Raw genomic sequence first — 14,922 nt, 5'->3', positions numbered from 1 at the left:
AGCAAAGTTGCTACCCTGGACTTCAAGAGAGAAAACTTTAAGCTACTCAGGAGCTATTTAGCAGAGTACCCTGGGAATCTGCTTTTGAGGGCTTAGGAGTCCATGAGTGCTGGTCAGTTTTTAAGAACCATCTTTTAGAAGCACAGGAGCAGGCAATTCCACTGTGTCATAAGTCAGGCAAGTGGGGCAGAAGACCAGCTTGGCTGAACAGAGAATTCCTCGTGGAGCTCAAGAGGAAAAAGGAATTGTATGATCTCTGGAAGTAAGGTCAGGCTTTGCAGGAAGATTACAGAGCTGTGGTTCGTATATGCAGGGAGAAGACACAAAAGGCCAAAGCTCAATTAGAGTTGAAACTGGCCAGTGTTGTGTCAGACAACAAGAGGGGCTTTTTAATGTCTTTTAATAGCAAGAGGAGGTCTAAAGAAAACATTAGTCTGATACTTGTTGAAGATGGCCATCTGACTAATAGGGATGAAGAAAAAGCAGAGGCATTCAATGCCTTTTTTTTTTTTTGCCCCAGTCTTTAATAATACTGATAGACCTTGGGCTGCCTGGTCCCCTGAGTTGGAGGACCATGAGTGTGGGAACAGTGACTTTCCATTTGTGGACACTGAAATTGTAAGGGGCCAGCTGTATCAGCTGAATGTTCCTAAGTCCATGGGGCCTGATGGGATTCATCCCAGAGTACTGAAGGAGCTAGCAGATGTTATGGCAGGACCCCTCTCAATCTTCTACCAAAGGTCTTGGGAGTCTGGGGACGTCCCGCTGACTGGAAGTTAGCCAATGTTATTCCAGTCTACAAAAAGGGCAGCTGCAGACCCGGGGAGCTACAGACCTGTTAGTCTAACCTCAGTTCCTGGAAAAATTATGGAGAAGATTATACTGGATAGTATTGAAAGGCATTTAAAGAATAATGCAATCATCAGGCACAGTCAACACAGGTTCACAAAGGGGAAGTCCTGTTTAAGCAATTTGGTATCCTTCTATGATAAGGTTACCCGCCTAGTGGATGAAGACAAGGTGGTGGATGTAGTTTTTCTGGATTTTAGTAAGGCTTTTGATACTGTCCCTCACAGCATCCTTCTGGACAAGTTGCCCAGCTATGGGATGAGTGGGTTCATGGTGCGCTGGGTGAAGAACTGGCTGAAGGGCAGAGCTCAAAGGGTTGTAGTGAATGGGGCTGCATCCGGCTGGCGACCGGTCACCAGCGGTGTTACTCAGGGCTCAATTCTAGGGCTGTTCAATGTATTCATCAATGATCTGGATGCAGGAGTTGAATGCATGCATGTTTAGTAAGTTTGCTGATGATACCAAACTGGGACAGTTGGTATCATCTGTTGACTCTCTTGAGGGACAAGAGGCTTTGCAGAGGGATCTAGATAGATTGGAGCATTGGTTTATGATTAATGGGATGAAATTTAACAAGTTGAAATGCTGGATTCTGCACCTAGGATGGGGTAATGCTGGGTACAAGTATAAATTGGGAGAGGAGTGGTTGGGGAGCAGCCCTGCAGAAAGGGATCTGGGTCTACAGCAGGCTTGATATGAGTCAGCAGTGTGCCCTGGCAGCCAGGAGGGCAAACCGCATCCTGGGGTGCATCAAACACAGCATAACCAGCCCATCAAAAGAGGTGATCATCCTGCTGTATTCAGTGTTGATGCAGCCTCATCTTGAGTACTGTGTGCAGTTCTGGGCCCCACCATTTAAGAAGGATGTGAACGTCCTTGAATGCGTCCAGAGGAGGGCAGCAAAGCTGGTGGAAGGGCTGGAAGGAACGTCCTACGAGGAGCGGCTAAGGACTTTGGGCTTGTCTAGTTTGGAGAAAAGGAGGCTGAGGGGCCACCTCATTGCTCTCTACAGCTTCCTGAGGAGGAGAAGTGGAGAGGGAGGTGCTGAGCTCTTCTCCCTGGTATCCAGTGATAGGATGCATGGGAACGGTTCAAAGCTGCATCAGGGGAGGTTTAGACTGGACATTAGGAAGCATTTGTTTACAGAGAGGGAGGTCAAACACTGGAACAGGCTTCCTAGAGAGGTGGTCAATGTCCCAAGCCTGTCAGCGTTTGAGGCATTTGGACAATGCCCTTAACAACCTGCTTTAACTTTTGGTCAGCCGTGAATTGTTCAGGCAGGTGGACTAGATGATCGTTGTAGGTCCCTTCCAACTGAAATAGTCTAGTCTATTAGCAGAAGTCATCTGTGCTCTTTTCTCACCACCTTTTTTGGCCGTACTGAAGTGCACTTAAAGACTGTACGAATATACGTTTACAAAGGCAGACACAGATACCAACGTCCATACAACCTGACCTGACTCTGCAATCCTCAGGGTGCCAACATAAATATTTATATGCATATTGTAAGATCATCCTGAAAGCTGGGAGCCTCGAGGTGGATCTCCAGAGGAGCGGCAGCAGCCCCACGCTTGCAGCACACGAGGCGCGCTGCTCTCGCTTCCCTCCCGCGCCGCATGCCTTACCGGTGCCCGCGGCCCCCGCCGTGCGAACAGCCGGTCTCCGTGCAGCCGGGCGGGCCGCCCCGCAGGCCCCGCCGCCGCGGGCACCCCCGACCCTCGCCGCGTCCCCGGCGGGGGCGGCCGCCGGCGCGCAGGGAGTTAACGGCGGCCGGTGCTGCGGCCCCGGCCCCGGCCCGGGGCGGGGCGGTGCCCGCCCGCCGCAGCCGGCAGGCGGCTCGGCCGCCGCGCCCCGCAGCCCGCCCGGGTGCAGCGAGAGGCTCTCCTCGGTTCCCAGCGGCGGTTCCCGCCGCCCCAGGTGAGAGCCGAGCCCCGCCGGCCGCGGCACGGGAGGTGTGGGGCGAGGCGTGGCGGCGCACGGGGGGGACCCCTGCGGCCCGCCGTCCCCTCTCGGCCGCCGGGCGGGAGGCGGGTGCCGCAGCGGCAGCCCCGGGCGGCGAGACCCCTGCGTGGGGGAGCGGCAGCGCCGTGGGTGCCCGCGGGTGGGGAAGCCGCGGGGAGGGCGGCGGGCGCCGAGGTCTCGTCGGATGGGCGCTTCGGCGGTGCCGCCGCCTCCGAGGTTGGAGCGGTGGGAGCTGGCTGCCGGCCCCGCCGCCTGCGGAGCCGGGGAAATCGTCGGGCGGTGGCGTGCGGCGTGAGCGAGCTGTAGTTGTACAGCCGCAAGAGGGGAAACCACAGTATAAAAGTCAATTTTGCAGTGACTTCGGTTTTTCTCGTGATGGATCAACACCAAACTAGAGCTTTTCCTTAAAGATACCATTAACTCAGGCTTTCTTTAAAAAAAAAAAAGGGGAGGTGGGATAAAAAAATAAGAGAGAGAGCAACGATAATGGACTCTGCGTGGTTTTAAAACACCGGTCAGAGGATTTGCACACACGTTAAAGTGGGCCACGCCCTTTCTTGAGCTGAGTCTTGCTGCGAGCACGTTACTCTTGAACATCAGTTTTAACTTTGCCTGCGGAAGGCTGCTGAAACTTTTGACGTGGCTATAAAAATTTCCATTTGTTTAGACAGTGTGAGAATTTTGTAGCTTTATATTAATTGGGTGCCTGTCAGCTGCTTCCTGATGGCCAGAAGGGTCTGCCAGGGGAAAACTGCTTTCTGCTCGCTCCTTTCTTCTGTTCCTGCCAAGGCATCTCCTGTTGGGCACTGCTGGAGAGGGTATTCTGGACCTTTGGACTGTCAGAACTTTGTTCTTGGTTTTTTGAAATACATCGTTACTTGGGGGATTACAGAACCAAGAAGACTGTTAAAAATCACGTGGTTGCTTAATACCACGTGAACAGCAGCCGAATGAATATCCTCAGTTCGTTTGCAGCCATTTATCATCTAGGTACAAAAAAATCGCTTTGCTGTTTCTTCTTCTCATCTCCTAACTCCTTGTTGTTAGGACTCCCGGCACTGTAGTTTTCTTGGAAGAAATTATGCATTTTTCCCATAATGTACATGGCATAATAGCGATACCCTGTAGTAACGGACTCTAATCGTAGGACCGTAAGGATGCATAATTGATTTTAAATGCGACATTTATACTTTGCCTCCTTGAGCATAGGTTCTAGTATACGTTTAGTACATGTGAAGTTTAGGTCTATTTAATAAATACTAGTATTTTAAATGAAGAAAACTAATAATCCCTATAAATTTTATTACATTTCCATTATTCAGTGGCTTTTAACAGACAGACTTCAGGTTTATTTTGTTTGGTTCTTCACTTCTTCCAAAACAAATGTGTTACGTAATTCTATTGCAATACTGATTTATTTCCTTGTAGCGTAATCCTGGGGTTTTTAAGGGTTACAATACTGTCTGTTATAATTTATGTGCTGCCAGGCCCTTTGTAAGGGAAGGTAGAGCAAAACTTTGTGATTCAATACTTCCTGTAAGGGCATTCCCAGAAAGTACCAACTTTGTCACGTAGCCTTAGTAACTTCTGAAAATAACACCAAATGAATCATTCTGTAATTATAATTCTGTCATCGTATCAGCACCAAAGCCTCAGTGATACATTTGCCTATTTGAATATAAAGGAGAATGCAGAAAGGAGAATTTTTTTGGTATAGGTTAGGGTAATGGATTAGGAAACAAGGTATTCAAGATGGATGATAGAGTGCTGTGACTTTTTGAAGTCCTGTTTGGTTTAGTCTTCCTCGCCCTTAGGCTGGGGCAGGTAGAAATGCTCTTAAGGTCAGTAGGAGGAGTTTAATGAAGAGGATATTATGAGTAAGGTGCTTCCTGGACTCAGGTTTCAGGCACAGGACAGTTAGAGATGAGCTTTGGAGACCTTCTGGAGCCAGAGGTGAAAGGGGGCTAGAGCTAGTTCAGCAGTCACTGTCGCTGTGGGAGGTATGGAAGGAAGAGATTAGTTAGCTAGCTGGGAGACTTACCTCTCTCTGGCCCCTGAGCCAGGTGTTGCTTATACCGCAGAACAGAAGTAGTGGTGAGGTGGGGATTACGTTAGCAAGGGGTTAGTTTGGGCTTCAGTGGTTTGACAGTGGCAATGCTTGGCTGTAAAAAATTGGAGGTGCTCATTTTGCTACAGGCATAAAAGCTGTAGTGTGGCTGGATTATTTTGGGGGTTTAATATTCATGACAGTATCATCTATATAGAAGGTTTCTATCGCTGTTAATGATGCTAGCTTTACAGATGGCAAATTTACTATTTATTTTAGTAATACTTACTATTTATTATACTTACAGATTTACTATTCTGATGCACTTATATCTGATTTTTTTAAATATAACTCTAGGTAGAAGCATACATGGCTCCTGGTGTCTCAAATGAGAAGAAAACTGATGATGAACAGTCGTCAAAGTAAGATTCAGAAATGAATTATCTTGCCCAAATTTACACTCACCTTCCTCCGCAAACTCATAACATACTCATTTAGTTTAAGATAAAGTTTATGATACAAATATTACTTATAACATCAAGTATCTAGTAGAAGCTGTTTTGACAAATGGAGTCCTTATCTGCTTTAACCAGACCTACACAGAGGCCTTTGCTGGCTAGCCATTTTCATTTATCACGACAGTGAATTTTTCCAAACATAGGTGATGTTTTTATTTATTTATTTTTTTTAGTCCAGTGAGCTGTTGAAATGTTGACGTTGGTTGCTGCATATGGCCAGACCTACCTGCTTCAATAGTTTGAACAAATATTTCAATCTATTTCTCTAATCCTTACTTTAAGGTTATTTTAGTAAAACTTTACACGCATGTTTAGTCCTCAGACATTCATGCTTTGTTGAAACACCCAGAAGTTGTAGGTGCTTTACAACAGCGTGAGGGGAATAAATTGTCTGCTGCTTAGAGTTACAGGCCAAAGATTTTTATCAAGCAAACTTTGCCTCTGCTGTAAATCCATGGCACTGGTCCTACATACACATAGTAATATGCTTACTTTTATTGCCCATTTTACCCCAGGGTCCAAGTCTGCAATTAGATCTGGGTGGAAGATAACCAGTACAAGTTTGTAACAGCCCCCAGCTGCAGTGAGGCGGTGGGTTGAAGAGTGGTGCTGGTAGGGTATGAGATGAGAAAGGTGAAAGATTGTCACTGCTGAGGAAGGAAGCTGTATTTAGGCCAGGCACGAGGACAGTGGTGTTGGCACATACCACATGAATTTCCCGGTACTTTTAATAGAGGCCTCATCTTTTCCCAGTTTATTTCCTGGAGAGAAGCTTTTATTGCTGGTATTGTCATAAAGAAGGAAATATTTTTTGCTTGCCTGAGAACAAATTCTAAAGTGATTTCAGATCATATCCTATTCGTATGTAAAAGCCATACCAATAAGTATCAGCACAGCCAGCTATTTGATCTGCGTTAGTGAATGACCCATTAAATATGGGTAGAGAGTCCCACAAAACCAAACAGGAATAATTCAGAGGAGGCAGCCTGGGAATTCTGCTTACATGAGCTGGCAAACTCCTGGGCTGTCTGCACCTTTCTGAAGAGCCATAAACCTGCTCTTTATTTCTCCCGGAGTCAAACAGGTCTCTCGGAGGGAAGAACAAAGGCAACCAAAGCCTTTGGTTCTACCTCAGGCGGGATTTGTATGAAGAGAGGCAAATGGGGCATGTGGGAGGTGGAAAGGGATTACTGCCGAAGGGGCGAACGAACCACCTGCTTTGTTGGGCTGCTTTTTCAGTTGCTGAAGGTGGTAGTCTGTGGTGGGCAGGGACAAATAGGGTGGATTGGGATGATACCTCTGTCTTTGGTTGTGCAGCTGCTGCTGGATAGTTAGTGACATTGGAGAGAGAATTTCAAGAACAGAAACGATTGTTATACTCAGAATATTGGAGTTGTAACTATTTTCTTTGCTTTCTGAGGAACAGTTCAGTGACCTCAGTAGGGGCATCTAGGCCACTTAGGCTTCTTAAGGTAATCGATACATCCTGCACAGGATTGACAGATAAGACATAGGACCTACAGAAAAGCACTGCCCTCCTGGAGAGGCATTAGAAGACAGACAAGGTAACATAAAACATCTAAAATAGCACTGAATGCCTATGTTCAGGTTTCAGAGTTGTTCCTGCAAAGTCTTAATTTTTTGCATAAACTCCAGGCAAACTCTTTTGTTTGTCTCCTCTGACAAAGCAGTTTGAGTTTGCTGAGCCATGCTGTGACTGCAGTGAGCCTTCATTAAGCTATTAAGTCATCTTCTTGTGTCTGGAAGGTATTTATTGCTTGATTTAATCTCTCAGAAACTACTTTGAAGTATTGGCCAGTATTTTGCTTAAGCCTGTGGTTATTGACTAGTCTTTTCCTACCTGTTTCAACTGAACTTAAAAACATCAAGCGCGGAAAGCAGACGTTTTATGAATCATTCAGCTTGCTTAGTTAGTCCACTACCAAATTTTCCATGAAGGCGATCCCACATGCTAAGTAGTGCAGTTTTCCTTCCTTGCCTTGTCATTTTCTGGTTCTTCAGAATTTTTTTTTTTTTTTTTAAGCTGTATCACTTCCTCACAGGAAGCAACTTAAGAGGAAGTGAATTCTTTTTACCTCTTCCTCTCTTTCCCTTTTTCTTGCCTTTTTATTTTCTCTTCCATGGTTTTTTTTCTTTGCTTCAGATTTCCATTTGCCTCTTCCCTCTCCTATTTCAGATCCTCTGTACTCTTGTTACCAGTCTCATGCTGTAGAGTTTTTTCTTCCTGGCTGGATGACACAGAGTTACATGAGCCAAATTGCCAGAAATCCCCTTTGGGCCTGTCTGTAAAGCCAAAATCTTCCCACACCTCTCAGTTGGCTAGGAGGGTCAGTCAAAACACAGAGGTCAAGTTTGCTTTTCAGCTTTGCTATAGATCATCTATGTAGTAAGGTGGTCTATTGAATATTCCCTGGTCCTGCTCCCGTTGTTCTGCTCACCATAAAGACCCACTATGGTTCGCAGCTTTAATATTGTTTAAGATAAAGTTTGCACTGTTGCAAATGCATCCTAGCGTCTCAGCTTTTCTTCAGCAATTTCATCCTGTGCAATGAATGGAATGTTAAATATCATATGTGATTTATTACGAGATGTAAGGTGGTCATGAAATTTAGGATTTCCTTAATGTAATGCATGAGGAACCAAAATTAGGTAGTGCAGGCATACTTAGGTGTGGCATTTCCCAACTTTTACTGCTTGACTTTGCAAAAATAGCATCTGTTCAATGTAGGGGTTTGTATATACTCTATGTATTTCACACTGCTGCTGTCCTGGCAGAGAGAATTTTATCCATCTCTGCAACCCTCACCTGGAGAAAATGAAAGAAGACATCCTGTACCATTTTGCTCTTGGGACTGGTACTCATGATTTTCCAGCATTGTTTGGAGATGTAAAGGTAAGACACTTCATTTCATTCAGCAAGCCTAAGCTTTTCTGCAGAAGGTGGAAGTGTAGCTGTCTTCAAAATAAGACTAAATGTATCAGCATACCACCAATTGAGGAATGAATGGAAAGGGGATAAGATTTTGTGGGTTCTTGTCACTTCCAATATCAAGCAAAATTGGGGATAATTGTTTCTGACTGTCTCTTAATTCAGTAAAAAGGCAAATGCTGCAGTCTCTATTCAGGTAGAGCTCCCTTTTGGGGGGCCTTCAAGCCAGTGTCTGTCTTTTCCTAGTTTAAACAGGTTGAATGCATTTGAGTGCTATATAGAAGGTTTGGATTTTTTTCCCTATAATTTTTCTTCATGGCCTTTTAGAATGATTATGAGAAGAACCACATCTGGAAATAGCTTTGTGTTAACCGACGGTGTTTGCATCCTCATGTTGATCTTTGCATGTTCTTTGATATACTGAATCATGAGTTTGATTTTGTTTTGTTGAATACTGTCGACCCCAGTTTGTATGTGTTGGAGGAAGTCCTTCACGGATGAAAGCGTTTATCGCCTACATAGCTGAAGAACTGGGGCTTGGGAGCCCTGGTGGTGACTATCCTAACATCTGTGCGGGAACTGACCGTTACGCAATGTACAAAGTGGGACCTGTTTTGTCAGTCAGTGTAAGTACCTGACTCAATCACATACGGGACACAGTTCAATGATGCTGTTCAAAGTAGAAAATGTGAATGCACATTTCTTTTAAACACTTAATAGACGGAGTCAGGTTTTTAAGTTTGTATCAGCCATGCTTAAAATAGTGCAGTCAGCTAATTAAGAATTCCTTTTTAGCCCTTTCTTGTTAGATGGCAAATCTCTGAGACCTTTCTTGCCTCTTTTTCCTTAGTGTACCACTGAGGTGTTGCAGGAATGGCCTGATAAATTTTTTGAGCAGGCTTACTGTTGCCTTGTTCCTGTTCTGTATCCTGAATAAGGGGGAAAAAAGGTCACTCGATGCATGTGGGGTATTGGAAAAAATGGCTGTATCACATCCAGAGCTAAGTATCTGCAGTGGCATTGTCAAATGCGCTTACATAGCTTAAGAGTAGCATTCCATGGGACTTGTGCTGCCAACTCATGTATGCATTTTAAAAGTTCATACCTTTAATTTGTAGTTACGATTACATACTTCAATTGCATAACTGTAGTATCATTCTGCACGCTTTCTTTTGAGTTGTAATTATTGCATTATCATGCAAGTTAAGGTGGACTTAAATTTGCTGAACTTGGTGACTAAACCGCGATGTCTGTGTTTTGAAAAAATTTAGCTTAACTATTCACTAGTACTTCAGGTTGGTAAAAAATCAGAATGGGGTTTTTCCTGTGTTTAAGAAATGTTCTGTGATGAAGTACATTTGTCAACTATTAGGAAAGGACACTGCTTATACTTTTGAGAATGTAAATATTTTATAATTAACGATTTTTAGAAATACTGTACTTCATCCTTGGTCTACCACAGCCAGTGGGTAGACTGTTTACTTTCAGTAGCCTTTCAGTAGGCCCATGGGTTAGGGTTTTTGTAGGAGTGAGTTAGGTGACATTTGGAAAAAAATATCAGGAAGGAGATACTTCCAGCTCCTTCTTCCGTATATATTTTGCATTGTCTATGTGAATGTCGAATATGAATTTCTGCTTTCATTTCAGCACGGTATGGGCATTCCTTCTATTTCAATCATGTTGCACGAGCTGATCAAACTGTTGTATCATGCCAAGTGTTCCAACATAACCATTATTCGCATTGGCACCTCTGGTGGAATAGGTATTTCTCCTCTTCATTTCTTTTTTTCTTGAAACCAAAGCATCTTTGTAGGAGAGCAAAGCGTCTCTCTGCAAGTAAGTGATTGATGGTCAGAACAGTTTTCTGCAGGAGATGAATCATTTTGCTTCCGTAATTTTGAAAGAAAAAGCAATATCTGCCTCTGGATAGAGAAAATGCACTTAAGAGATCTGACAACATGAGGAGAAGGACATTCCTGTCCTGTATGAAAAGTATGAGATGATAAAGAATATATAGTGAAAAAGGAAAAATTTAATTCTTTCAGAAATTATTTGTAATAATAAACTGAAGCAGCTAGGCATGCACAAAAAAAATTCTCTCGGTGAATTCAAGGGCAAAATTGCCACCTTTAAAAGAAGCAGGATTGGGTCAAGATATATGTTTTATGTGTGTGGAAAGAAAGCATTAACTACATTGTGAAGCTATATCTATTTCTTTTTACTGCAGGTCTGGAGCCAGGCTCGGTGGTTATAACTAGGCAGTCTGTAGATGCCACCTTCAAACCTCAGTTTGAACAGGTTATTCTGGGAAAGACCGTAATTCGCAGTACAAACCTAGATGAACAGCTAGCTAAGGAGCTGATGCAGTGCAGTAAAGAAATCGGTCAGTTCAATACAGTCATTGGAAACACGATGTGCACTTTGGATTTCTATGAAGGTAAGGCTGGCGACAGGCTAACAATTATATTGGTAAGCAGCAATAGATAAATATTGAATAATATTTTAACATTAAGGTTCCAGTTCACTGAACAGAACGCATTCCCTAGTTTGAGTTGTCTTGTCAATTGTAATTAACCCATTTTTCATATATGTAAAATCAAGCATTGTGCTTAGCAGTTTGCTGTATTGAACCTTTAATTTTGTGGAGGTTTATTTCCCCCCAGCTCTAAATAGATGCTCTGAAATACACAGTCTACCACACACTTTTCACATACTCATCAGTTAGGTATGTTTGTCACAAAATTTCTGTAGTTTACTGAGGCATCCTAGAGGATTAGAGGAGTGAGAATTATTTGTGGCTGGTTTGGGGTTGGTTTTTTTTTTGCACTGATTAAGTATCTAAAGTAAATCTTTTCTGAAAGAAGTGTTGGAACTTGTTTCCCATGCGCATTTTGAGCAAAGCAGTGGTCAGGCAACTGAAGACAATATTTTGCTGAGTTGTGTCAATGCTGCTACGTAGGAGGGGCAAACCTCCAAGGCTTACTTGGGATAAACATATAGACATTCAGGTGCTTTTCTGATCTCCCAAGTCTATTCACAAACATCTTTCAAATCTTGCGAGAATAGGGTGTAGATGGCACCTGATACTACTTTCTCTAGCTGTTACTGAATAGGTGACAAGGGGTGCAACGCAGAAGGGAACACATGGTCTTTGTAATAGTGCTCAAGCTTGGTCAGAAGCAGACACTGTCAGTTTGTGTATCTCCTCGGACACCAATCACAGGTGCAAGCTACACTAAAAAAACGGGGCAGGAATGTTTTCAACTCATACAGCAAAAACTGAGAACAGGCTCAAGGGCATTAATTTAGGAGTACATCTCCTGAAAACAAAAGATACTGAGTAAAACACTGTGAAATTTAACTTTACTGTACATAACCTGCTGCTGTTTTATCTGTAGGTGTTATTCTTGAGTAATTTGCATAAACTAGTTTTCTCAAAAAAATTATAATAGTATTAGCTAGTTAGCTTAAGAGACTCTTCATCTCTTACCTTAGAGAGTCTGTAAGTAATAAAATGTTCATCCTTTTAAGGTAGCATCAGGAAGGCATTTTCAAGCCTGGCAGCTTTTCTAGACAATGATTAAACATAGAAAAAATGCAGCACTCCATACAGCTTAAAGGTTGTTGCTGAATTTTGACGCATGCCACACATGCAGGAAACTACTACTTATATTTTCCCATTTAAGAATTTGAGAATTTAAGCTGGAGAAGACCAATTAAATTACTGTGATTCACATTATAAAAAATAAAAGTAATATGTAGAAGCTCTAGCAGTAGCTAAGAATCACCTTGTCCTATTTGTCTTGCGCACAAAAATAAAGAGTAATAGTAAAAACTGGGTATTGTATAGGGGAAACTGAAATAATTGGGTGTTTTAGAAACTGAATTTGTTCTGTGACTTCATCACTCTGAAAATTTCTACAAAATGACTTTGTAGGACAGGGCAGGTTGGATGGTGCAATCTGCTTATATAATGAAGAAGAAAAACTGCAATATTTGAAGGAAGCTTATGATTCTGGCGTCAGAAACATAGAGATGGAGTCTTCTGTATTTGCTGCAATGTGTAATCTCAGCGGTGTCAAAGGTAAACTAACTTAAAGTCACTTTATTGAAGCTATAGGAAGTTTTCTGCGTTGCAGGGGGTTTGTGGTAAAAACTGCGAATGAGGTGTTAACATACCTTCTGCATAGAAAAAAAAGCAGTTCTGGTTATAGTTTTGTTGCTCTGATTGTTTGATTTGTGTCACATGTATTCACAACTTATGCAAACTTCCTCACATAGTTCTTATACAGTTTAGTTCTGTCATTTTGCTATTCCAGCCCCTGGCAAGCACATAAATCATTAAAGTACCTAATTACCCTATAGCATTAATTTGTTTTCTTCAGGTAGCTTTTGAAGTTTACAGGAAGCAACTGGTTAATTTAAGCAATCAGGTGATTCTCATATACATAAAACTATAATCACTTTCTATACTTTCATATCAAATTGAAAAAAGTATTCTGTGTAGACTTACGTCCTTAATTCTTAAACAGTTGAAAATATTTAGTAGCATCATGAATAAACCATTCCTAATCATAAAATGAGTTTTTAATTTTTTTACACAAGCTAACTAATTTTCAGGAAAGATTAGGGGAAAAAAAAAGTGATTACAAACAGTTTAATACAGTGCCTTTCTACTTACCATGTTAACTATAGTCTCTCACTTTCCTTGGCAAGGAACTTGCCAATTTAAAACACTGATGTTTCTCAAACTTCCTTAAACTCAAGGAGGACGAAATGGAGAAAAATAAGCAAAAAAGGCCAACAGTTATATCAAACATCCTCAGTTCTTACTGACTTGAGAGTGATTAAAAACCCAACCCATGCTATCAGTGAGCCATTAGGGAGCCTGGTCCTTTTTGCCGTCTCTACTTTGTAGGTCTGTAACGTGTATTACTGCTTGCGCTCTGCAAATTGTCACTAGCAGAAACCCCAGATACAGAAGAGTGATGGTAGAGCTCAGCTTGAGTGAAAGGAGTGATTTTACCTTTGGGGCTCTGATTACCAAAAGGCAGCAGATGAGGCTGAGATGATTCATGAGATCCTCATGTACTTGCAGTGCTCCCCGTCCATGAATGTCGAAGCAGCTCATCTGCTGGTTCCCAAGGGATAGCATCTACAACACAGGGTTTTGAGTTGGGGATAAGGTAGATAGCGGAGGGCTGTACCTACATCGGCTAGAACACTGTCTCCAATCACTTCCTACCAGTCAAGTCCTGGGTACTTGTGAAATATAATTCCTATCCAGAAAAACATAAGAAACATGATACAACAATAAGTATCTGCAGCTGCCTGAGAGCTCTTGCTTTATTAATGTAGCAATCAGTTGTCTTAAACTATTTGTACCTTTTTTTATATCATCCACAGCATGCTAGTCCCCTAGCATCATATGGTGATGTGCACCATTTTTTTTTCATTTGTTTTCTCTCATATTTCTAATCTTCTAGCTGTTTGTTCAAATGTTTATGCTTTTGCACTGTAGAAGTGCCAGAATGTCAGTCCTAACTAATGCTGTCTTTTAATTTCTAGCTGCTGTAGTGTGTGTCACTCTTCTGAATCGGCTTGAAGGGGATCAGATTAGTAGCTCACATGATGTACTTGTGGAGTATCAGCAGAGACCACAGAAGTTAGTGGGATATTTCATTAAGAAAAGTCTTGGGAAAGTATGAAATATCCATCTTTGTTTTACAGAAGCAGAAGGCTTTTGCACAGCTGAAGTCATGGTCACGACTTCTGTGCATTAAAGGTCTTTTGCCTCAGAATACCTTACAGCATTCTGTGTGTCTGTGGAAGTTAATAATTTATGTCACTGTGCTTTTGGGGAACTGAATGTGCTGAATGGACTTCAGTTAAGTTTTGCTTAGTTATGCATTGCTGGATCTAAGACTCACTTTTCTGTGAATTGGAAAATGGATCTGTTGTGAAGGACAAGCCTGCTATAATATATAAAAAAGCTTTATTTATCCCTGCTGTAAAAGGAAGAACTAGGAAGAAAATAAAAATTTATTGCCAAGTACTTGCAACCACCAAATTAAAATTAATTTAAGAATGGTAATCCTTTTCTCGTTATTATAAAAAATTATATAAATTATAATTGTCTTTGTTGCTTCACTTGTAAAGAAAATTTAGTGAATGCAGTTTATTTTTTGCAAACTTTGACAAATAAACAATACTATTTTCATATATTAAAATTTCATGAAATTGCAAAGTGTGGGACTGAATTTTCTAAGCATTAAGGACTTGACACCCAGCTGTTGAATATCTGTACTTCCTAGATATTGATCCAACAAGGTCATTCGTATTCCATTTTAACTATATGATTGAATCAATACCCAGGAAACATTTATGCATTAAGTAATTTTGCATTGAAGAACTTGAAATCTTTTACTGAATCAAGGCTCCTGCTTACTCAAGAGGAGCCAAAGGCATTCAGGAGATGCACAGCATGTTCACAGGACTGCATTATGGTAGTTCATTTTTTTTTTTCCCTTTTACTTTGTTTCTTTTTAAATTGGTTTTCATCTTCATGTCTTCAAGACATAACACTCACTGCTGCA

General features: G+C 42.0%; 1 protein-coding gene across 2 annotated transcripts; it reads left to right on the top strand.

Annotated features, from left to right (window-relative positions):
* The first annotated feature begins 2,664 nt into the window (after nucleotides 1-2,664).
* On the top strand, nucleotides 2,665-14,706 carry UPP1 (uridine phosphorylase 1). Of its 2 annotated transcripts, none has more exons than XM_072851346.1 (8): nucleotides 2,665-2,766; nucleotides 5,216-5,280; nucleotides 8,173-8,290; nucleotides 8,794-8,952; nucleotides 9,974-10,088; nucleotides 10,554-10,763; nucleotides 12,264-12,410; nucleotides 13,895-14,705. In XM_072851346.1, the coding sequence occupies exons 2-8, from the start codon at nucleotides 5,228-5,230 to the stop codon at nucleotides 14,032-14,034; spliced, it is 942 nt and encodes a 313-aa protein (XP_072707447.1). In that variant the 5' UTR covers nucleotides 2,665-2,766; nucleotides 5,216-5,227; the 3' UTR covers nucleotides 14,035-14,705. The 2 variants fall into 2 exon arrangements, with proteins under 2 accessions (XP_072707447.1, XP_072707448.1); XM_072851347.1 differs by lacking the exon at nucleotides 2,665-2,766 and adding an exon at nucleotides 3,781-3,801 and having other exon boundaries at nucleotides 13,895-14,706.
* Nucleotides 14,707-14,922: the final 216 nt, after the last annotated feature.

Source organism: Ciconia boyciana, chromosome 2 (genome assembly GCF_034638445.1).
Source record: "Ciconia boyciana chromosome 2, ASM3463844v1, whole genome shotgun sequence".
Taxonomy (NCBI): Eukaryota; Metazoa; Chordata; class Aves; order Ciconiiformes; family Ciconiidae; genus Ciconia; species Ciconia boyciana.
This window is presented reverse-complemented; position numbering and strand designations above follow the sequence as displayed.